Source organism: Chelonoidis abingdonii, chromosome 15 (genome assembly GCF_003597395.2).
Source record: "Chelonoidis abingdonii isolate Lonesome George chromosome 15, CheloAbing_2.0, whole genome shotgun sequence".
Classification (NCBI taxonomy): Eukaryota; Metazoa; Chordata; order Testudines; family Testudinidae; genus Chelonoidis; species Chelonoidis abingdonii.
The window spans coordinates 745,129-769,126 of NC_133783.1; the positions used below are offsets into that span (position 1 = coordinate 745,129).

The 23,998-nt window shown below is 42.4% G+C and overlaps 1 protein-coding gene across 1 annotated transcript in view; it reads right to left on the reverse strand.

Moving 5' to 3' along the window:
- CHUK (component of inhibitor of nuclear factor kappa B kinase complex) overlaps nt 1-23,998 on the reverse strand; it is a 92,615-nt gene that overhangs the window by 51,515 nt on the left and 17,102 nt on the right. The window contains exons 9-14 of the mRNA XM_032796455.2: nt 21,886-22,021; nt 21,261-21,455; nt 10,608-10,710; nt 8,676-8,799; nt 6,494-6,645; nt 369-430 (exon numbers count right to left, since the gene is read on the reverse strand). Coding sequence (XP_032652346.1) covers nt 369-430; nt 6,494-6,645; nt 8,676-8,799; nt 10,608-10,710; nt 21,261-21,455; nt 21,886-22,021 — 772 coding nt within the window. The remainder of the gene's footprint in view (nt 1-368; nt 431-6,493; nt 6,646-8,675; nt 8,800-10,607; nt 10,711-21,260; nt 21,456-21,885; nt 22,022-23,998) is intronic.

Below are 23,998 nucleotides of genomic sequence, written 5' to 3' on the forward strand. Positions count from 1 at the left end.
TCTTGAGGAAGACCCTCTGGCTGAAACAGTAATTTTGTTATTGCTACTTCGCTCAGTACATGAAGCATCTTGAACAGCTGCTTCAGCCATGGCACACACTATAGCTTAAGTTTATTAAGTCATGACTTAACATTTATTTAAGTGAATGTATTTCATCAGACGCAATGATTCAGTTCCTTTAAAAATGCTATAATTGCCTGAGAGAATCCCTTGAGTTTTCTACACCATACACAGGTCCTGTGGTTGCATAAGTTATTCCTCAGTAACACTTCAGAGGCGAAACTGACTCAAATGCAAAAATTTTCATTATCTCAGCCTGCCAAGTTCCCCTCCCCCAGACATCAAGTATCCTTCTTTCACTCCCATACCTCAGCACACTGGATGGCCTTTACTTCCATTTCCTTCCAGGCTTTGAGCATCTTTTCTGAGGCTTAAAAGAAATGGAGTCTGATTAATAAACAAAAAAGCACAGATATCACATGAATTGGGAATGAACCTAGATAAATGCATACAGATAAAAATTTTAGAAAATGGGTGCCTAAAGAAACACACTGAAGTCCATAGTTAGGTACCTAAATAAGTGTCCTGAACTTCAAGAATACTGAGAACCCAAACAGCTTGCAATGGCTTCAGTTATCTTGAGTTCAGCCATTTTTTGAAAATCAAGCCTATGAACTTCATCTCATAATTTTAGGTTCCCACTTTTGGAAATTTTTGTGGCCAGTATAACACAGGCCAAAGAACGTCATCCAGTTATTCCAGCATCAAACATATCTTCTGGTTGAGCTAGAGCAGGTCTCTTAAAAAGAGACATCCCATTTTGATTCTAAGACTCCAAATGATGGAGACTTCACCACATCCCTATGTCAGTTGTAACTACATTTAATCACACTCACTATTAAAAAGAGCTCAACCAGAAGTTATGAACTTGAGACCTGAGGCAGGAATCATTGGATGAGGTTCTCTGGCCTGTGCCAAACAGTAGGTCAGGACTAGATGATCAGAATAGTCCCTTCTGGCCTTAACATCTATTAATCTAAAATGCAGGTAACAACACTTTTCTACCTCATAGAATTGTTGTGAGAATAAATATATTAGAGACAGCAAAGCACTCAGATACTTGGTAATGGGGAACATATACAGATAGATTTTCATAAGAAAAAAAAATGTGCCACCAGAATGGCAAAAGTGAGAAATGATCAGCAAAACTACACTGTGTATAAAGTTATCAACAATGCCAATTGCTCACTGCTTCAAATGTAAAAAAGTTTATGCAAAGAGGGCAAGGGAGTCATGCTTCCTTCAGTGAATTCAAACTTTGGAATGGGCAGGAACTCCAGAGAAGGAAATGAACATGTGGCAGATTTAAGTTTTTAAGATTTCTGTAAGTTGTTCTTCAAGATGTGTTCCACATATCCATTCTACTTTAGAGTGTGCATGCCCAAAATGCCAAAGTCAAAGAGTTTTCCCCAATGCAGTACCCTTCAGGGTGGCACTTGCATCCTCCATATGCTTTTGCTCCCAGGCCAAAGTATAAGAGGCAGAGCTGCCCTGATCCCGCTTCAGTTCCTTCACACCAGAATCCAGAATGAATAGATTCTGATTGACAGGGGAAGGAGGGTAGGTCATGGAATGAACATGTGCCACATATCTTGACAGCCCCACGGATTATGATTAAGAGGACAGGTTCTGGAAAGTACAAACTGAGGTTTGAGAAGGAAATGAACTGAGATAAAGGCAGCTCAACACAATAGCAACTAGATTTTTTAGAGGTCTAACAGAGCATGCTTAGAACAGCTTCCTCGCTACCCCCTCAACTCACTCTTCACTTCAGGTTTGTTCTCCTCCCAATACAAGTCTCCCCATCAAAAAAAAAAATTTAGTCCTTTGCTTAATTGCCTTTCTGAACCCAAGATCCCACACCTCACACACTAACTCTTCAATCACGCTGTCACCCTTTCTGTTTCATGGAAGCTGCTCACACCAAACCTCTAACAACCTCTTCCAGGCCAAATCTCAGGGCTCGTATATCAGTCTTCCTCCTTGACCTTTGGATAGCTTCTTACACCACTGACCACTCCCTAATTTTTTAACTCTTTTCAAAGACTTTCATAGCTCTATTTTCTCAGGATCCTCCTCTTGCTTCTCTGACCGCTCCTATAGCAGGCTCTTTACCCACCCTCTTGATTGGCACAACCATTGATACCCATTATGTCCTATCTAGGTGCACATATCTAACAAGCATGGCTTCAACCACCACCATCATTGCTGACGACTCACAAATCTACCTCCATCCAACCCAGCATCTCATCCTGTCTCTGATATCTCTGCATGGATTATATCCTGTTCACAGATTAAACACAACATGGAAAAAATTGATCTTTTAATCATTCCCTCAAGCCTTCTCTCCCTTCTTTCTCCCGTATCCGTTGACACCATGACTATCGTATCAGGCATTCAGGTGGCATTTCTTTGACTCAACCCTTTCTATGGCTACACATACCAACCAGGTATAAATCTTGCTGTTTCTCCATATGTAACAGCCTATCCTCTGTTTATGCCACCAAAATGCTCATCCAGGGTTTCATTATTTCCCGTTCTGACTACAGCAACCTTTCTGGCCTTGATTACGGCAGACTTACGTATTAAATCTATTCAAATTGCTGATGCTACATACACCTTTGTGGCTTGTTACTGACCACATTAACCCCTTGCTCTTCCTTCACTTTGCATCAAGCACCAGCCATCTTGTCTTCACCTGTAAGGTCCTTGACAACTTAGTCCTGCCCTACCTAGCTGCTCTACTAGTTCATTGCAACGTTGACCCCACTTTCACTCTGCCAACATTCTCAACTTCCCTCCCCACCCAGCCATCTTCTCCCACAGCTCTTTTACCTAGGAAAATTCCGCAACTCAATTCATAGAGCCATACCCTTCCCATATCGCCTAGAAATGCCTCTTTAGGACATGCCCACCATGATGCCTACAAAACCCTACCATGACAAAGCGTGTACAGAAATGTGACTGTCCTTCTGTTTCTTCCTTTTCCTACTCCCTTATTCTCACCAACTCCCTCACTTCTGCCATTCATAGATTCCAAGGACACAAGGGATCATTGTGATCACCTACTTGAACCTGCTGTATAACACAGACCATAGAAGCTTCCCCAGAAATAATTCTTAAAGCCTGTCTTTTAGCAAAATATCCAATCTTGATTTAAAAATAGTCAGTGAAAGAGAATCCACCACAACCTTATCGATAAACTAGGCAAATACAATTTAGATGGAGCTACTATAAGGTGGGTGTGTAACTGGCTGGATAACTGTACTCAGAGAGTAGTTATTAATGGCTCCCAATCCTGCTGGAAAAGTATAACAAGTGGGGTTCCACAGGGGTCTGTTTTGGGACGGCTCTGTTCAATATCTTCATCAACGACTTAGATGTTGGCATAGAAAGCACGCTTATTAAGTTTGCGGATGATACCAAACTGGAGGGATTGCAACTGCTTTGAAGGACAGGGTCAAAAATCAAAATGATCTAGACAAATTGGAGAAATGGTCTGAGGTAACCAGATGAAGTTCAATAAAGACAAATGCCAAGTGCTCCACTTAGGAAGCAACGATCAGTTTCACACATACAGAATGGGAAGAGACTGTCTAGGAAGGAGTATGGCAGAAAGATCTAGGGGTCATAGTGGACCACAAGCTAAATATGAGTCAATAGTGTGATACTGTTGCAAAAAAGCAAATGTGATTCTGGGATGCATTAACAAGTGTGTCGTAAACAAGACACGAGAAGTCATTCTCCGCTCTACTCTGCGCTGGTTAGGCCTCAACTGGATATTGTTGTCCAGTTCTGGCACCGCATTTCAAGAAAGATGTGGAGAAACTGGAGAGGGTCAGAGAAGAGAAACAAGAATGATTAAAGGTCTTGAGAACATGACCTATGAAGGAAGGCTGAAAGAATTGGGTTTATTTAGTTTGGAAAAGAGAAGACTGGGAGGGGACATGATAGCAGTTTTCAGGTATCTAAAAGGGTGTCATCGGAGAAGGGAGAAAACTTGTTCACCTTAGCCTCTAATGATAGAACAAGAAGCAATGGGCTTAAACTGCAGCAAGGGAGATTTAGGTTGGACATTAGGAAAAAGTTCCTAACTGTCAGGGTAGTTAAACACTGGAATAAATTGCCTAGGGAGGTTGTGGAATCTCCATCTCTGGAGATATTTAAGAGTAGGTTAGATAAATGTCTATCAGGATGGTCTAGACAGTATTTGGTCCTGCCATGAAGGCAGGGGACTGGACTCGATGACTTCTCAAGGTCCCTTCCAGTCCTAGAGGTCTATGAATCTATGAAAAAAACCTTGGGTAAATACGTCCAATGGTTAATTACCCTCACTATTAAAAATGTATGCCTTATTTCCAGTCTGAATTTGTCTAGCTTCAACTTCCAGCCATTGGATCATGTTATACCTTTCTCTGGCTAGACTGAAGACCTCATTATTAAGTATCTGTTCCCTGTATAGGTACTTAGCAACTGCAATCAAGTCACCTCTTAACCTTCTTTTTGTTAAGTTAGACTCAAGGAGCATAATCTATTTATCACTCTAAGACAGTGATCCTCAAACTTTTGTACTGGTGACCCCTTTCACACAGCAAGTCCCTGAGTGCGACCCCCCTTATAAATTAAAAACATTTTTTTATATATTTACTGCCATTATAAATGCCGGAGGCAAAACAGGGTTTGGAGTGGAGCCTGACAGCTCGCGACCCCCCCCCCATATAATAACCTCACGACCCCCTGAGGGGTCCCGACCCCCAGTTTGAGAACCCCTGCTCTAAGATATGTTTTCAATGCTTTTAAATCATTCTCAGGACTCTTCTCTGAACTCTCTCCAATTGTTCAACACCTTTCTTGAACCATGGACACCAGAACTGGATGCAGCATTCCAGGGCCAAATACAGCCTTAAAATCTTCTCTACTCCAACTCAAGATGTCATTTACACATCTCAGGATCACATTAGCCCTTGTGTCCACAGCATCACTCTGGGAAATCATGTTTAGCTGATTATCCGCCTCTCTCACCAAATCTTTTTCAGAGTCACTAGTTCCCAGGGTAGAGTCCTTCATCCCATAAGCATTGCCTACATTCTTTGTTCCTAAATGTACAGGGAGTCCTTGGACTTATGATGCCCAACTTATGTCGGACGCCACTTATGACACTTTTCAACTGACTGCTCGTTTCGCCCCTCTGATGCTTGTTTCACCCTTATGAGGAAAGCTGGCAGGGAGAACAGTACACATCACATGCTGAGCCTCAGCCAATTACTGATTTCACTGTTCAAGCTCTCTCATTGGCTCCCAGCCCCAGGCTCAGCCAATCAAAAACTAGCAACAAGGCCTCCCGGAAACAAGCTACCTTGACTGGGGAAGCCAATGAGACAAGCAACTGCAAGGGTCCCCCTTCCAGCTCCATTCATTATAACAGCTGCTACATGGAAATTTACAAGGAGAAGAGGAGAACAACTGTCCAAACTTCCTTGGACACTTTATTTAAAATTGCAGAGAAGACTGCAGAGAAGCCCCCAGCCAAGAGCCCTTCAAAAAGTTCTGGGAAATCAAAGCATATGTGAATATATGTTTATTTGAATGCTGTTTACCAAATAAATACATTGACATTGCTACGTTAGTCATCTATAATTCATTTAGTACAAAAATCTGGGTCCTTGTGGTGAAAACAGTGTATCAAGCCTTGGTTCAGGAACTAATCCCCCCTTTATACCATTGATTCCTATGGGAAAAGCGGTTTCAACTTGCAACATTTCAACTTACAACGCAATTCTGAGGAATGAACTGGGTCATAAGTCCGAGGACTCCCTGCATACATTTAGCCATATTAAAACACATATTATTTGCCTGTGCCCAGCTTACAAAGTGATCCAGATCACTCTGTATCCGTAACCTCCTCTTCATTATCTACCACTCACTCAATCTGTGTCTCATCTGCAAACTTTGTTTGCAGTGGCGTTGCAGCAGTATTGGTCCTAAGATATGAGAAACACAAGGAGGGTGATGTCTTGTATCAGACCAAAATCTGTTAGTGGAAGGTACAAACTTAGAGCTACACAAAGTTCTTCAGGATTGGAGAGCCCAGACCTGAAGAAGAGCTCTGTGTAACACAAAAGCTTGACCTTCCACCAACAGAATTAGGTCCGATAAAAGACATCACTCACCTACCCTGTCTATCTGCAAACTTTATTAGTGATGATTTTGTGTTTTCTTCCAGGTCTTAGGTCCCCTGACCTCTGTCACCAATTAAAAAAATACAAAACACTAGCAAAACTGTACTGATCCCCCAATAAGTTCATTTGCTTGTATGAGAGTCTTCATCCTCAAACCTCTATCTGTATCTTTTACGTTACAAGTTATCTGCAGCAGGAACTGTCTACCCATCATGACCTTCACTGGGGCCTTCAACTATTCCAAAAATACTTACATATTCCATAAGCCATCTGGTCACTGTATCTCTCCAGATCAAGATGAATACTCTGATGAAAGAATTCCAGCTTTGCTTTCAGTTGCTGAGATGCGGACACCATATTGTTTTTCATCTTGGTTAAGTTGGCATTATATCGAAGAAGACTCAACCTAAACAATAATTGCAAACAGGGCCTGTTAAAATTAATACAACTGGAATTCTGTGAATTAGTAACAAAGAATGAACTGCTATGGAGAACCTGAATTCTAACATCTAAAGGAAATGCATCAGTGGAACTGAATTTTTTTTATGACCTTCCGGCATAAAGTTTCCAGCAGAGACACGAACCCTGTGTGTGACCCTGGGCAAGTCATTTAAATCCCTCTGGGCATCAGTTCCCCATATGTAAAATGTGGAGAATAATTCTTCCTTTTCCCCCATTTTAGTTGTCTTGGCTATTTAGACAGTGAGCTCTCCATGACTGGGACTGACTGGGTATGTGTTTGTACAGCATCAAGCAAAACAGGGGTCTGTTCATGGCTGGGGCCTCCCGGCGCTACCATAATTCCAATAATAAGACCATCTATCCCTGCACATGCAAACTACTCTGAACAATCTGTGTTAGTACTACACCGCTACCTTGCTATAACACCACCCGATATAACACGAATTCGAATATAAGGCAGTAAAGCCGTGCTCCGGGGGGGCGGGGCTGCGCGCTCCAGTGGATCAAAGCAAGTTCCATATAATGCGGTTTCCCCAGCGGATCAAAGCAAGTTATATATAAACACAGTAAAATTTTTTGGCTCCCGAGGACGGCGTTATATCGAGGTAGAGGTGTATTATATTGGTCACAGAGCAACCATCATAGTTAAACTTGCAAAAACTATCTTTGTCATCATCTGCTGTCTGTTCCTGGAATGTGATGAATTATTTTTTGAAAATCCCTTTTAGCTTTTTCCGGCTTATGAACATCTGAAGTACAGTCTTCCCCACTAAAAATTCTACAGCTACCATTTTCCAACATACAAGATACTTGTGTTATTTCATAGAACTGAACTTTGAAACTTTCAATTTAGCCTGTGAAGGTACCCCTCAATGAGAAGTACTGTTTTGCTACATTCAATAAAACTAAATAAATATAATGAAGCTGCTAGTCGTGATTCCACAGTTAAGGCTGAGTTGAGTTTTGCACATAAGGTGGAGATTTGACCACTCTGGTGAACGAAGAAAAATCCAGCGTACCATCACCAAACTTACAGCATGTACTCTGAATGCAGAATGAATTTTCTGAGTATTTGCAGGTAAATCCATTAGTTTATGAGTTAAAAATTTAAATTCTGAAGTGGGTTCTAAGGTAATTACCTTGTGTTCCAGTCTTCAGGTAACAGAAACTTCCAGTTTACCATATAGTAAACACTCAGTGAAATCTTGGGCACAGGCTACATCTGAATGCTTTTTTTTAAATGGACTAATGGTCTTTGTGACACCATGAAGAAAAAAATCTAATGTATCTTTAAAAATCAGTTTACTTTAAACTAATCTAGGATTACAACTGCTGTCATGCACTAATCTTTTCTTTTAAAGGTTAACTTTAACTTGGCATTTCCTGGGCTTGTTAATGTTTGTTTTGAGGACAATTGCATCATTGGGACAAGTTATTTTACTCAAAATTACTAATTTGAGCTAAACCTTAAAACCAGCTCAACGCAGTTTTTATCTAGGATACAATTATGTTTGATGGAAAATACACCTTTGAAAATGCTCAGCATCTTCTGCTATGATTTATGACCTAATGAAGAACACAAAGCACTCCTTCTGACCAAACAGTCTTGATCACAAGCCATTAGAATTCTCAATCTACACTTACTGCTAAAATGCATTTGCAAGAATAAAACTACAGCCACCATAAACCGAGACCAGCTGCAATAAGCAACACTACAGAAACAGCCTCTAGCTTATTGATTTTTAAAGTTGAAGTTGCTTTTACTGATGTAAATATTAATATATAGAAGCACTGAATATTTAACAGATTAGGACACGTTCTCATCTGGTTTACCACTGAAGTTTATGGACAAAAAGAACAAAGCACTTCAAAATAATGGGTATCCAAGAATCCTTTAATTCATAGAGCTTTCAGTTCAAACATCTTCCATGTACACATCTCTCTTCCTGGTCTACTGAATTTGCACCAACTTACATTGCAGCTCTCTGCCCTTGGAATAGCCGGCTGTAATCTTCTTTTAGCCCAGTCACATAGTGCACGGCTTCTGCCCACACTTTACGCAGCTGTGAAATTGGCAACTGGATTTTGCTGTCTTGTACTGCACACAAAAGAAAAAGATAACTGTATAAATGAAGTTTCCTGGAATATTTGTAAAAGGCTAACATTGCATTTCTGTACCACTGCCAGCATTATTTTTCACATTGCAAGACTCTTAGCTACAAAAATAATTTATTTCAAGAGAATAATAAAGTAATGGGTGAAGATCCAGTCAGACTCGTTAAAAAATTACAAAACATCATCAGAATTAAGACATTTCTAACTCAGGCAAATTATCACTGATTTCTAATATACTCCTGATGGTGAGAACAGCTAGGCAGGGACACACATGATTTTGATCTTTTGTCAGTTTCAACTGGCCCATACTGGGCTCTGGAGTCAATGAATTTCCCTGCTTAGAGGTGTGCCCTGGAGAGTGCCTCCTCAAGTCTTTAGATAAGCTCAGCCTCTTCACCTCCTTTGATGACTCAAGTACCAAGTCCTGTGTACAATGCCTCCTCTTTGGTACCAGTGACACCAATCTGCCTCTCAGTACCAATAACGCTGAAAATGCACAGCTAACTGATGCCAAGGCACTTGGTACCTGGACCAAGGTAGATGGTTCAGACAGACAATGTAGCACCAATCCCAGCAGCAGGTATGTAAGTCTGGCTGCCCTGTTCTTGGAGTAGCACTTCAAGCCCTTACGAAGGTTACATTTGTCGCTCATGTGAGCCTCCCCCAAGCACTTAAGGGAACTGGGATGAGGGTCACTGTTAGGCAGTCCCTTACTACAAGGGTGGCAGGACTTGAAAACCAGAGAGCTTAGCATATCTCCAGTACTAGGGCTGGTACCCAGACTGGGTGCCAGATCCACAAAACCAACAAAGCCAGTTTGTTTTTTTTAAACTACATTAACTAGCCAACCTACACTAACTGTACAGAAATTTACAAATGGGCACTATTTACATGCTTGACAAAAAGACTTGCAGAAGAAAAGGGAATGCCAACAACCATCATGGGCAGCAGGAAGGAACTGAGGAGGGTCAGGGTGGCTCTGCCCCGTTTGTTTGTGTACCGCACACAAGGCACAGAGGGCGCTTGTGCTGCCTCAAGGAGTACCATTGGGAGAAAACTCTGACAATTGTGCCCTGGTGCACTCATACCCCTACAGTGGATGGACATGTGCAACCACACACAGAAGAACTGCTATGTGTCAGTCATATCCCATGCACATCTATAGTGCTGTACACATAATTCCAGAAAAAACACTACATTTGAAGAACACTAATGTTGCACAGTTGAGCACTCAACAGTTAGGAGATGCCAAAGTTAAGGATGCATGTATAACCTTAGTCCTTGTGTGCATGCCACATAACAATACAATCTATTATACCCCAAAGAGGAATAGGAGGGAAAAGAGGTTCTGGAATCTAATTCCCTCCCCCCCACTCTCCCACTCATCTTAGTCAATAAGGCATGGACAAAGGTGTCCACTCCCACCTAGCTGTGTTACCAAAGGCTGTAATGGAACACTTGGGGACTAAGAGGTGATAGTTGGAGACATGGTCAGGTAACAGGTCTTTTCCCTAATTTGTATGATTCCATAGCAGTCTGCTCCCACAGGAACTCACACTACAGAGTTTTTGGCCACACCAGTTGTGGTTCTATTTGGATGGGATTTATTTACTGACAGTGGAGACGGACCGTGTTCCCTCAATGCTCAGGGGTTTTAATATAAATCTTTAAAGAGCTTAAAGAGAAAATATCTCAGACACTCTGTAGATGCAGATTTTTAAAGCAAGACAAATTTGGGTATTAAAGTAGTTGAAGGGCATTCAGGTTCAAAGTCTATTGGAATACACTTACCAATGTAATTTACACAGTCAGACAGACTTCTGGAAGCAAAGGGTCCTTCATACACAGTTTTGCTTTTATCAAACAAATAAACCATGTAACTGTCCCAGCCTCTCTAGTGAGAGAAGGAAAGATTATAAACAAAAAATCCCAAAAACAAACTGTCATCAAAAGGACTTTAACACATCTCACCAATCCAACAGTTTAGTGCTATGCAAATTTAGAGGAGATGCTGATCTCAGATACAACCATCATTTTGTACACTGAGAGCTGGTGTGGGCTCAGCACTTTGGTGAATCGAGCTATTCTATTTAGGTCCTTAAACAGGGACTAAGGATCTTAACATTAAGCACCTATTTTTTAAAATATTGATCCCTGGCCTCAGAAGGATAAACTCATGAAGCACAGCTTAGGTTCAGACCCCACACACAAGCCCAAGATTGGATTCTTTTGAATAGCAGTGTCCTTTGGGGCTGCATCTTTGCCCTCCCACACCCTGTCATTTTCCACAGCAGAAAGTATATAGGGCAGCGTGGCAGCAACCGATGCTCTATTCCTTTGCCATAAAAAAAATCCCATGAATAGGACTTCCATCACCAGGAACGTTGGGAAGACGTGGAATCTGTGTGAGTAACTCATCTCGGAGAACTACAATCACTGTAGGGCAAGTAACCATATTTTCTTCAAGTATTTGCCCACATCAGTTCCTCTCTTCATGATTAGCAATCAATCAACTGAAAGCCAGAAGGTGGGTGAGGGGACATCTACTTGAATAGTGATTGTAAGATTGCCCTACATCCACCTTGGAAGCTTGCACAAGAGAATACTGGGAGATAAAAGTGCAGACTGAATTCCATGCCACTGCTCTACAGCGTCTCCATTTCAGAAATACGTAAGGCAGGCCACAGAGACTTCCTGGGCACAGCTGGAGTGAGCTCTAACTTGTCCAAGTGTGTCTTTATTGGCTAGGGGATAGCAGGTCTTGACACTGTTCGAGACCCACTTAGTCTCTGTGACGATTCTGATTGAGCCTTAACCCTCTCAGAAAACACCATGAAAAGTCTAGTCGTACATCTTTGGTTTGGTTCTGTTCAAATAAAAAGATAACATCCTAACATCAGGAGCATGAAGTCTCTTCGCTCACGGACGAGTGAGGTTTCAGAAGGAAAACCAGAAAGTGAATAGATTGGTTGGTGTGACAGCTGGACACTAACTTAGGCAGACATATCAGGTGAGCCCTGAGGAAGACTGTCCCTGAGGAAAATCATACATGGAGGCCTTGCCCTGAGAGCTTGAATGTCCCCTATCCTCCTAGCTGATATGATGGCTATCAAGAAGGCAATGTTCACTGACAGATGGTAAAGAGAATGCACAGCCAGAAACTCAAACAGAGAGGGCTCATCCATCTGTCAGTACCGTGCTGAGGTTTGAGGGGGAAAACATGAGCCCCTTAAAATTTTTTGATGCCATAGGGCAGGGGTGGCCAAATTTACTGACCCTCCGAGCTTTATTTTCAGAAGCTCAAGAGCTGCAAGACATGCACTATCTGCCCCGAAGGACAGTGTATGCTAGGATGTGGGGCTTCTGCCCCAATACCCCCTGTGAAGCTAAAGCCCAGAATCCCCCTTCCACAAGGCAGAAACCCCTAGCCCCACCACCCCACCACAAGACGAAGCCCCGAGCTCTCCTCCCCGCCAGTCTGGTAGATGAAGAATGGACAGGGAGAGGGTAGCTCTCCAAGCTGTGCTTCAACTGTAAAAGAGCCACATGCAGCTCACAAGCTGCGGTTTGGCCATATCTGCCATAGGGCATGAGAAAACAGTGTGACCTTGAATATGGGGATGACTAACATATCACCGCTAGGTGTAGCTATACCAAGCTTAACAAAGAGTAAATAATCCAAAAGCAAAGGTTACTCACCTTGTGCAGTAACTGAGGTTCTTTGAGATGTGTCCCCATGCATGCTCCACTTCAGGTGGTAGTACGTCCTGGCACCGTCGATCGGAGTTTTTGCTAGCAACGTCAGGTTGGGGCATGTGTGCACAGTAGCTGTCTCGTGGTGGTGCTGACACCTCTTCTGACAGGCACACGCCTCAAACCCCTCAGTTCCTTCTTTACCATGGAGCAGCTGATTGTTACTCCAAAGTAGCGGGGAGGAGGGTGGGTAATGGAGCACCCACAAGGACACACATCTCAAAGAACCTCAGTTACTGCACAAGGTGAGTAACCTCTTCTTCATCCAGTGGTGTCCCTGTGGGTGCTCCACTTCAGGTGAACGTAGAGCAGTGCTCACATGCGGATGGAAGGGGCTTTGGAGTTGATTGTGTAGCTGCTGCTAGGACTGTACAACCTAATTTAGCATCTGTGCTCGAGCTAAGTGTGATTGCGTAACAATTGGTGAAAGTGTGGATGCCCATGTAAGCTGCTCTGCGTATGTCAAGGATGGGCCCATTGCGCAGAAATGCTGTAGAAGTTGCTACAGCCCTTGTCGAGTGTGTTCTGATACGCTTTGCAGTTTCAGTGTTACATAAGGATTTGCACAAATGGATGCAGTTTGATATCCACTTCGATAGTCTTGTGTTGAAATAGCTGTGCCTTTCGACCTTTCCTTTGTTAATACGAACAGTCTGGGGGAACTTATGAAAGGTCTTTGTCCTGTCTAGGTAAAAGGCCATGGCATGGCATACATCATGTGTGTGTAATGCCGCCTCTTGTGGGTTGTTGTATGGTTTAGGGTGGAAAGCGAGTAGGGAATTGGCTGGTTAAAGTGGAATGAGAATGATATTTTGGGCATGAATTTTGGGTGAGTCCTCAGTGTCACTTTTTCCTTGTCCAACATTGTGTATGGGGGGCATGAGCCATGAGTGCCCCAATCTTGCTCACTCATCTTGCCGATGTGATGAATATTAAGAATGCTACTTTCATTGATAAATGGAGCACAAAACAAGATGCTAAGGGTTCGAATGGTTTTCTAGTTAAGGATTTGAGCACTAGGTTTAAGTCCCATGCCAGAGAGAGTTCACAGATGTCCGAGTATGTGTTTTGTAGCCTCGTTACGAATCTCTTTGTAATCAGGTGGGCAAACACTGAGGTCCCTTCTACCTGCTGGTGAAAGGTGGTTATTGCCACAAGGTAGACTTTGATCAAGTTTGTAGCCAGTTCTGATTTCTTTAACGATAGTAGGTACTCCAGGATCAATGGGAGTGGGCCTGGTTTGCTGATATTTGTTTGTTTTGGCAGCAAATGGAAAATCTCTTCCATTTTTGGAGATAAGTATGTCGTGTATTTTGTTTCCTGCTATTAACCAGTACTATTTGTACTTGATCCAAACAGGTTAATTCGTCCCCTTGGAGCCATGAAGGAGCCTCACTCTCAGGAGAAATTTCCCTGGATCGGGACGGAGGACTCGTCTGTTGTCCTGTGAGAGGAGATCATGTCGCCGAGAGATATTGAATGTAGTGCATATCGCCATGTGATTCAGGTAAGTGAACCAAGTCTATCTGGGCCACGTTGGCACTATGAGGATTATTTTGGCCCTGTCGGTTTGTATTTTGTGTATGACTCTGGAGATCAGAGGAATTGGAGGGAAAGCATATAGGAGCAGGACGTTCCATTTTATCAGGAACACATCTCCCAATGATTGTGTGCCCTGTCCTGTTTGTGAGCAGAATCCTGGGCATTTCTTGTTTGCTCATGTGACAAATAGGTCTATAGATGGATTTCTCCACCTCCAAAAGATGTGCTGTGTTATTTCATCCAGTTCCCATTTGTGTTCTGGTGAAAACTGTCTGCTTAGTATGTCCGCCATTATATTCAGGCAGCCTGCTAGATATGAAGCTGTTATAGTGATATTGTGCTTTTTGCACCAGTTCCATAACTTTAGAGCTTCCACACATAACGAAGGGGATCACCCTGGCAGCTGATAAAGAATATGCATGCAATGTTTTCTGTTAATATTAATGTTCTGTTTCTTATTAGAAGAAAGAAGTGGTAGCATGCACTGTAGACCGCACATAGTTCAGTAGGTTTATGTGAAGGTGCGTCTTTGTTGGTGACCATTTGCCCTGGGCACTATATTGTTTTAGGTGGGGCCCGCCATCCAATCAGGGAGGCGTCTGTTGTGATTTGAACTGATGGTGTTTCCTGTTGGAAAGGTGGGCCTGAGCACACATTTGATGGGTTTGTCCACCAGTGCAGTGACTGAATCACCTCTGCGGTGAGAGTGTGATTCTCTTGTTTAGGCTCTGCCTTTGTGGTATGTAGACTGTATTTAGCCATGTTTGTAGGCACTGTATGTGTAGCCTGGCATGCTTGACCACTGCATATGTAGCCTGGATTTGTAGCCCCAGGGAGTGGAAGAGGGAGATGATTAGTTGAACACCTCTTTCTGTTCAGTCTTTGTGGAGCCCTTGATTAGGTAGTCGTCTAAGTAAGGGAATAGGAGTATCACTTGTCTGCGTAAGTGCACTGCTACTACCGCCAGTGTTTTGGTGAACACTCTTGGTGCTGTCTACAGGCTGAATGGTAGGACTCTGTATTGGAAGTGTTCTTGTCCTACTGTGAACTTTATGAAGAGCCAGGTGGATTTTAATGTGAAAGTATGCATCTTGTAGGTCAAGGGCTGTGAACCAGTCACCTTCTTCCAGTGTAGGGATGACTGAGTTCAGGTTGACCATTTTGAATCTGTGGGCACGGACAAATTTGTTGTTTTCTCTCAGGTATCCACCCCCTATATTTCTTTTGAGCCAGAAAGTAATGAGAATAAAATCCCTTCCCAGTGTGTTGTGTTAGGACTAGTTCCACCACCCCTATTTGCAGAAGGTGACGCACCTCGTTTCAATAGATGCTTGTGGGAAGAGTCTCCCTGAAGGACGACGAGGAAAGGAGGTGGGTAGTTGGGATAGATGTAAAAGGGATGGTATAGCCTCTTAGAATTAGTACTAAAACCCACTGATCAGATGTGATTGAGATCCAGTTGGTGTAAAATGGCCTTAGTCAGTACCGAAAGAGTTGGCTGTTGTCTGCTAAAGCTGGTGTTATTGGGAGGTCATGCAGATCCCTGACCAATACTTCAAAATTGCGGTTTGTTTGGTGGTGGCTGAGATGCTGAATTCCGAGGTTGGTTCTATCGGCGTATTTGTAGTCTACTTCTTTGTCCCCTTGCTTCGTATGGTCTCTGCTGTCACTGAGACATGTTATCTCTGTTTCTGTGGTATGGCTGATAATGTCTCCTGTTTGGGGTTGTGTATAGCCCTAATGTTCTGACGGTCGCCCTGGAGTCTTTCATGGAGTGGAGAACTTTGTCATTCTTGGACAAAAATAGTCTGTCTCTGTTGAAGGGCAAGTCTTCCACTTTGTGTTGCAGTTATATCAAGAATAGCAGGTATTGCAGTGTCAGCTTTAACGAAACAGCTCCATTGCCCAGATAGAGTCTGTTCCATATGGCTCTGTGTGTCAGCCGAATCGAGGGTTTCCTCTTGTGAAGGAGAATGTCTTGCATTGCAGCAAAGCAGTTTCTTTTCATAACCAGCAACCAGGTGATTGAGTCCAGACAGTATCCAGGTGGCCAGGAGGGACATCAGGTCCAGATGAAGAATTCATTCATTGCTCTGAGACCAGGTCTGGCAGGTCCAGCAGGGTGACGGGACATTAAATGGACAGGGTCACCAGGTCTGAGAACCAAAACTACTTGGCCCACGCTGGTGCTATCATGACAACTCAACCCTTGACCCTGCCTTAACTCCTTCAGCACTGTGGGTATTGTGGCAATAAGAGAAAAGTCATACATCAGGCTGGAGGCCCAGGAGAACAGATATCTGATAGCAAACCCGAGCACAAGCCTCCTTTGGAAGAGAACTGTTTGCATCTGGCATTAAGGCTCATCACAGAAAGATCCACCTATGAGAGCCCCCATTTCTGAAAGACCTCCAGGAAGGCCTTAGTTTTAAGAGACCATCTGTGGCTCCCCAAGAAGTCCCTGCTGAGGCAGACAATCTCTTGGAAACCCAAGAGATGAAGGACTACATGATTCTTGGGGCACCAGTGCGAGTCACATAGCTTCCTGACAAAGGGGAAAGGATCTGGCTCCCCATTGCTGATTTACACAATGCATTGCTGTGATATTGTCTGCAAGCACATGTATTGTCAGATCCTTGACTGGGGCAGGAAGGCTTTGTAAGCCAATCTGATACCTCTGAGTTCCAGGGTGCTTATGTGCAGAATAGCCTGTAGAGGGGCCAATGTCCCTGAGTTTTCAGACAGTATGTGTGTGCTCCCCACCCGGCAATGGAGGCATCCGTGATCAATCTTTATTGGTAGTGTCTGTGAAAAGGTTATTCCGCTGCCTACATGATTTGGAAGAGATCTTCTAAAATGATTAAAATGTTTTACTGGCACGCGAAACCTTAAATTAGAGTGCATAAATGAAGACTCGGCACACCACTTCTGAAAGGTTGCTGACCCCTGATGTAATATATAACTGACATACTGCGTGTGTCTACTTGAACTATTGAATTTTACACCTGAGGAAGAAAGGATTTGAAAGCCAAATAGCTGTGAGTTAATACGTTATGTGTAATACAGATTCTTATTTGTTCCAAAGCCCTCAAATGAAAAGGTTGTTTGAGATGTGCTCCCCAACTCATTTTGGAAGCATCTGTCGTAACTATTACACAGGAGGAGGAGCAGGGTTGAAAAATCTCCTTTGAGAACATACTCTGGTTTTAGCCACCACATTAGGGATTAACTGAATTTGTTCTCAGAATATTGAGCATCTTTAGCATTCTTTGGCATGTTGTCTGTAGCACATCTGAAATTTTTTGAAACCCAAGGATGAAGTGGCTTCATCCTGAGTCTGGTACATGGTGCCACACGTCATTGAGACCATAGGACCTAGTAAAGTCAAAAAGCATATCAGTTTTAGAGAGGGCTCCCAAAGTAGTTTCAAAAACCTCTCTTCTAAGAGGACAGCCCTTTCTTTTCTGGACTTCAGAATTGCACCAATGAATGGGACCTTCTGGAACGGAGACAGTAGAGACTTCTGTCTGTTAAAGGCCCAGCGTTTTGAAGAGAGAACAAGGGACTTGAATTGCTCCTCTCAGTTCCTCCTGGGAGTGATATTTCAACAGTCAATAGTCGAAGCATAAGGAGACAAAAATTCATTGTCTCCTTAGGTAAGCTGCTAGTAGAAACACGCATTTGGTAAAAACTCTGGGTGCAGTGGGGAGGCCAAAAGACAGAACTCTGAACTCAAAGCAGTCTTGACCAAGCATAGAACAAAGATATTTGCAATGAGTATCTTATAGAAAGCATGCATCTAAAACTGAGAGCAGCAAACCAAGTTAGAGTGGACAGGGAAGGAAGAATCAATGGCAGGGGTAGCATTCTGAACTGAAACTTTCTGATATATTTGTTTAGAGCTCTGAGGTCCAGAATTGATCTGAGCGCTCCATTTTTCTTTGGGATCAGAAAGTAACAGAGAAGAATCCCATGTTTCTGTAAGTTAATGGGGTCGCCTCTATAGCTCCACCTTGCAATACAAAGTGTGAACTTCTGTTTTTAATATCTTATAAGAAGGTTATCTGAAAAGAGAGGGAAAGAGAGGGTTGAAGGGAGAAAGGGATTCAAACAGGTTAGTATAACACCCCCTTACTGTTTCTAAATCCTCTCTCTCTCGGAGGTGATAGCTGATCATGCATTGTAGAAATGGTACGACCAGTCTCCAAAAACATGTGTTGTGCTTTCTAAAACTGGTTCAAAGCTCTCAATTTCTATGTCAAATCTGAGGCCTGACATGGGGCAATGAAGATGCAGCTGAAGAATTCTTTGTCCTCATCCCAGGTTTAAAGGATTTTCTTCTTTCTTGGGATTGAGAAGATGATTGGTGCTGTTAAGCTGCCTCCTTTGTGTAGAGTATGAAGAGGACACTACTGCTTATGGTATCCCAACACAGGCATAGGTGGTTTCCTTCTAAACCAGTGGTTTTAATCCGGAAGCTTAGGGGTCAGAACAGTGGTTTTCAACCCGTACTCCTCAGACCCCCATGTCTAAGATTTCTAAAGAGGTCCGTATCTCCCTTCAAAAATTTGTAGGGGTCCGCAAATGAAAAAAAGTTGAAAACCACTTATCTAAACAAATGCAGTAAGTCAAGAGACCTAGCTGTGGAATGTCTCATCTTTTCCAACACTTCATCAGTTTTAGCACTGAATAGTCCGCCCCCTTCAAAGGGAAGATCTTCTATCTTTGATTTCATTTCCATAAGTTTAAATGATCTTAACCATGCGTGTCTACAGAGAGCTACTGCTGATCCAACTGACTGTGAGGCAGTATCTGAAACATCAAATGATCTCCTGAAGCCATACTTGGCAATGTTTTGACCCTCTTTGACAAGAGCTACCATTAATTTTCTCTGATCCTCTGGAAGACTTTTAGTGACGTTCAAAGTCTTTTCCTACAGGTGAAATTAACATCTGGCCACCTCTGCTTGAAAAGAATAATTTTCTTCCTAAGGAGTACAACTTTTCCCCTTCTCTTTCACAGAGAGTAAAGTGTGGATGATCTGATCTAGTTCTTTGTACTTGGTAAACATGAAAACAAGAGAACCCTTCATATGGAACCTAGCAGAATTTGTCAGCCTTTTTTGAAATTGGTTGACAAGAGGAAGTATTGGTACATATAGTTTTGCTGATTATTCAAGTCCCTCCAGTATTGGCAAAAAAAGTTATTTTTAGCAGAAGAACTCAATGTCAAACATTAGGTGGCTGGCTTCTTCCAAAGCTACTAATGACAAATTTGTTAACACCGTCCTATCCAATAGTTCATGGAATTGAACAAAACCTGTAGATTTAGATAGAGGCTGCTCAGGAGTCAGATCTTCTTGCATAGTACAGAAAAGCAGGAGTTGGCCAACAGGGGCAAGGCATCCACTGTGGCATGTGCCAGTCTTGCCAATTACCCCATACTAGCACCACAGCAGACCCTGCTGTACAGAATGACTTGAGATGTCCATTAGAGGAGGAAAGCTCTGTTTCAGAGAAACTGATGATTATTAGATGCTATCATCAGATCTGGCTCCTACCCTGATCCAATAATGAAACAGTAGGAGATATGACCGAAGTTAGGATCTGGAGAATGAATACAGTCTTTCTTGAAGAGGCAGTTGGAGTCTTAGATGGGTAGAGTACAGTCTCTGGAGATCTATCATGTTCAAGCACCCATCTTGGTCTCTTGTTCAGAGAAAAATGATATGTAGCCAGATCAGTCTATGTTGCAGATCTATGTGAACCTGCACTGAAGAATCCTTAGCAGTTGAAGCACTAGGTTCCATTGGTCTCTTTTTCAGATCCATTCCCTTAGAATGATCCATAGTTGTTATATCTTTAGGTCTTGGATCCATGCTGAGTTCTGAATGGCCCAAAGAACGACTTGAGATATGCTTCAGTCTGGCTTCTCTTTTAGTCATAACTGAAGAGCCTGGTTGAGGCAATTTCTCCTGAGCTTTATGATCTTTAGCTAGAACGAGCGCTGATGGAAGTTGTAATATCTTCGGAGTTAGATCAGAGCATTTGGCTGCTGCAAGCTCAAATCAACTTGGAAGCGAAGTTTGCTCCCAAAACCAGAGCCTCAACTACTGAAGCCTTCTTGGCTCGAGAAGTACTATGAGTTAATTCAGGTCTCCTAGCCTTCCAGTCAGATCCTCTAGCTATATCTAATCCTGGAGATTTGGCTGACAAGCCTCGTGTAACAAAAGGGCCTGAAATCCATTCAGTCTCTATGGGCCTGAGGAGTAAATGTGCTGCAAATAGCACAATATGAAGGAGAACATTTCTCTCCTAAACATTTTGGTATTGGACTTTTTTTTGAGATGTAAGAAAGACCACTGGGCACGACACACACACACCTTTTAAATCCATGTTTTTCCACATTTAGATCCACCATGATGTCAGTACCAGGTAAATATTTAATTCTCAATATTCTACTTAGCTAAACTACCTTATCCTAAAATTAACTCAGTCTAAAAATTATTAACGTTAGCTAATCTAGAAAACAGAAAGCTATTTATTGCTATGGATCCTTGCAATCTGGAGAAGTCCATGTCCTTTTGTGGCAGCAGCTGAAAGGAACTGAGGTGACAGCTGGTGCCATGCCCCCCTTTTGTAGCCATAGCCTCAAACCATGCTCAGATGCTGAGGTGTGGGGCGTATGAGCACTCAGACACTACCAGAAGGTTCCCCCATCCAAGATGCACTGGTTGGCGCATTCCCAACGACGAAGAACAAGGACATTACGATGTTCTATCTTGTAGCCACAGGCGATAAAAAGGACCCGAGTACAGTCTGCGGCTCTCACTCCTCTTATTCCCTGTTATAGGAAGCGTACAGGCACAGCCCCAGCAGACACTGATATTCAAGAGAATGTGATCTCATGCACATGGGACACACGTGCACCAAGAATGGGATTCTGTACGGTCACTCACTTGACTTCACATTAAATCTGTAAACGAAGGGGTGCTAAACCTTATATAACCACTAACTACACTGAAAGACCACACCTTAAGCTACAATCTCCAATGTGGTGAAATGAAAGCAATTAATTTTCCTTGAGATTTTCAATGTGAAAACTTAAAACAGATATGACACAATTGAAGTAAAATGGAAATAATCTTACCACACCATCAATAACACATTGGGAAGCAGGTTTCCGAGGGTCTAGGGAAATTCCCATCTCCAAAAGCAACTCTTGATTTCCAGTACTTATTCCAGTATCAAGCTCAATACGAGACTGAAGTGAATGAAGACTTTCCTCAGGATTCAAGAGAAAAGAAACAATCTTGGCAGAAGTCATATTTAGGATGTGTACTATCTGTAAAACCAAGAATAAAGCCAACTTCATTTATAGTCATCATTTCTTTCAAGAGACAAATAGCACTAAGGTGTCAGGCTAAATGATACGCTGTCCTAGAAAGAAGATGTACTGATAAATAAAAGTTAGGCTGATTAGATAAACTGAGTTTTAATTACTGTCATCAGTGCATCCTTAAGACATGGCACATACTGGTCTGAGGCCACCCTTATGCTTCCAGAATAAGAGTGAAAGAGTCACATTACTACTAATATTCTTGCCTTCAGGTATGAACTGGATTAAGACACAACTGTTTTCTCTCTGAGGAGAGAAAGAATGCTACCCCGACACTCGATTTGTAGGGTGCAAGGATTTCCACTCAATTAGCACATTCATTGTCCACTAAGAGGCCTTCACCATCAGTATTTAGATAACACCTTTAAAAACGCACCTTCAAATTCAGTATATAATCCATTAACAGGAAACATCTCGGTCGACTGGTTTCTGTGTCTATACCTCCACCCCTCTGCTGTGGATCCCAATTCAGCATCAGTTGTAACCAACTCTCCATTGGTTCTACAATTATACTAATCAAAACAAAAACAAACCATACATTGATGTGTAATACAAATGAAAAAGACAGGCATTCTACAACAAAGCGTCCAGTTAATTCAAACATGTTTTCTACCAGTACTAGAAAAAAATACTAAGAGACAAAAAAAACCCAATGACTTCAATGGGACCAGGATTTCACCTAAAGTATGTATCATCTATTTTATTTCCCTCTGATAAAGTAGTTACACTTATTCAATGCAAGAAAATTATTACTATGACATTAAGGTCAAACAATTACACCTTTGGCAAGACAAAAGTTAAGGTTTCAACAATAACAGCTTGGCCACATTGCGAATCCAGTATAGTGTACAGTTTACACATTATACATGAAACTGTAATAGAAAGCTACATATGAAACAAGAAATCGGAAAAACAAGGCAGCAGAAGTAACGTTGCTTCTGGAACATTAACTCCTCCATCTCCTGACTTTTGAAATCACCCCTCTTTAATGCAGTCTCTGTAGATTTAAACATTTTTAAAGGTTAAAGGAAAAATAATTGGCCTGTGCTTAATCTATGCATTTTAATGGTCCCAGTTAGCCTTGGGTGTTCACACTATAAAGAAAAAAACAGAGAGGAGTGAGTATGCCTTTCCTGCTGCTCTTGGCAAGCAGACAGTCCTATTCCAGGCCCCCAATTGCAAATGGACCCAAAAGAAATGAAGATTACTCACCTGATACAGACATTTGAGATTAACTCTATACATTCCCACTCTTGGGATGTGCTGTAGTGCAGCTCTAACAGTGGAACATTCCATAGCAGTGCCTACAGGAGAGCTCTCACATCCCTTGCTTCTCCTCACTGTTGCTGTATGTTCTGAGGGAGGGGCAATGAAAGGGAGCATGGCACTCCAGTCACCTCAGTTCCTTCTGCTAATTCCTCAAGTCAGATTATTATTAGGACCCCAAGGAAGAGTGGCAGGGAATGTGAATGTGCAGAGTCCATCTCAAAGAGCCCTGGTTACAGATGAGTAACTTGAATTTCTTCTTTGAGAGGCCCCTGACACATTCCCACTCTTGGGATAGTTTGTTATGCAATATTGTCTTCTGCAGAAGACGGGACAGGGTCCTAATTAAACAGCAACTGGAGTACTGCCCTACTGATGTGCTTGTCAGATCTGAATGCTAAATAAGTAACGTTTAATAAATGTATTTATAGAGGTCCACTTTGTAGGTCTGCAGACTTCAGTAATGGGAATATGTCTAAGGCTGTCTTAATCCTAGTGGCATGTGCCCATACCTTCACAAGAAGAGGGACATGGGTTACTTTGTAGCTCTCTTCAATGCACAGTGTAATCCATTTAGACAAGCACTGAGATGAAATCGCCTAAATGCACATGAAATCTGAGAAAGAACATCTGTAGACAAACTGATTGGTTAAGAGAGAAACCAGTTACCACCTTGGGCAAGAATTTAGGATGTGGACTGAGGACCAACTTTGTCCTTACAGAAAACTGTGGATGCACCATCAGACTTGCAGTTCATTTACCCTTCTGGCCAATATTATTGCTATAAGAAATGCTGTCTTGACTAATAGACGAAGCAGTGAGCACTAATTTATCATCAGCTCAAAAAGTTGTCTCATAAGTTGATTAATAAGTTAAGGCCCCATGATGGCAAGGAGGTTATACATTCACACCTGTCAAACCTCTCAGTCAAGTAATGGGTAAATATGGTTCTGTTGTCTTCTAACACGTGGTAGGCTGAAATGGGTGCTAAATAGACTTTCAGAGAGGATACAGATGCTAGATAGTATCAAGTGCAGTAAGCAGGGACTGATTTGATGCAGACAATGAAGATCAAACGCCCAGAAGACAAATCTTACCCACTTGAGGTCACAGCACTTATGAGTAGATTGCTTCAGAAGTTTAGATGATGTGTTGCACATCTGACAAACAAGATTCCCCCAGATCAGGGGGAGCAGACCATGCTGCTAAGTATAAGGACTGCA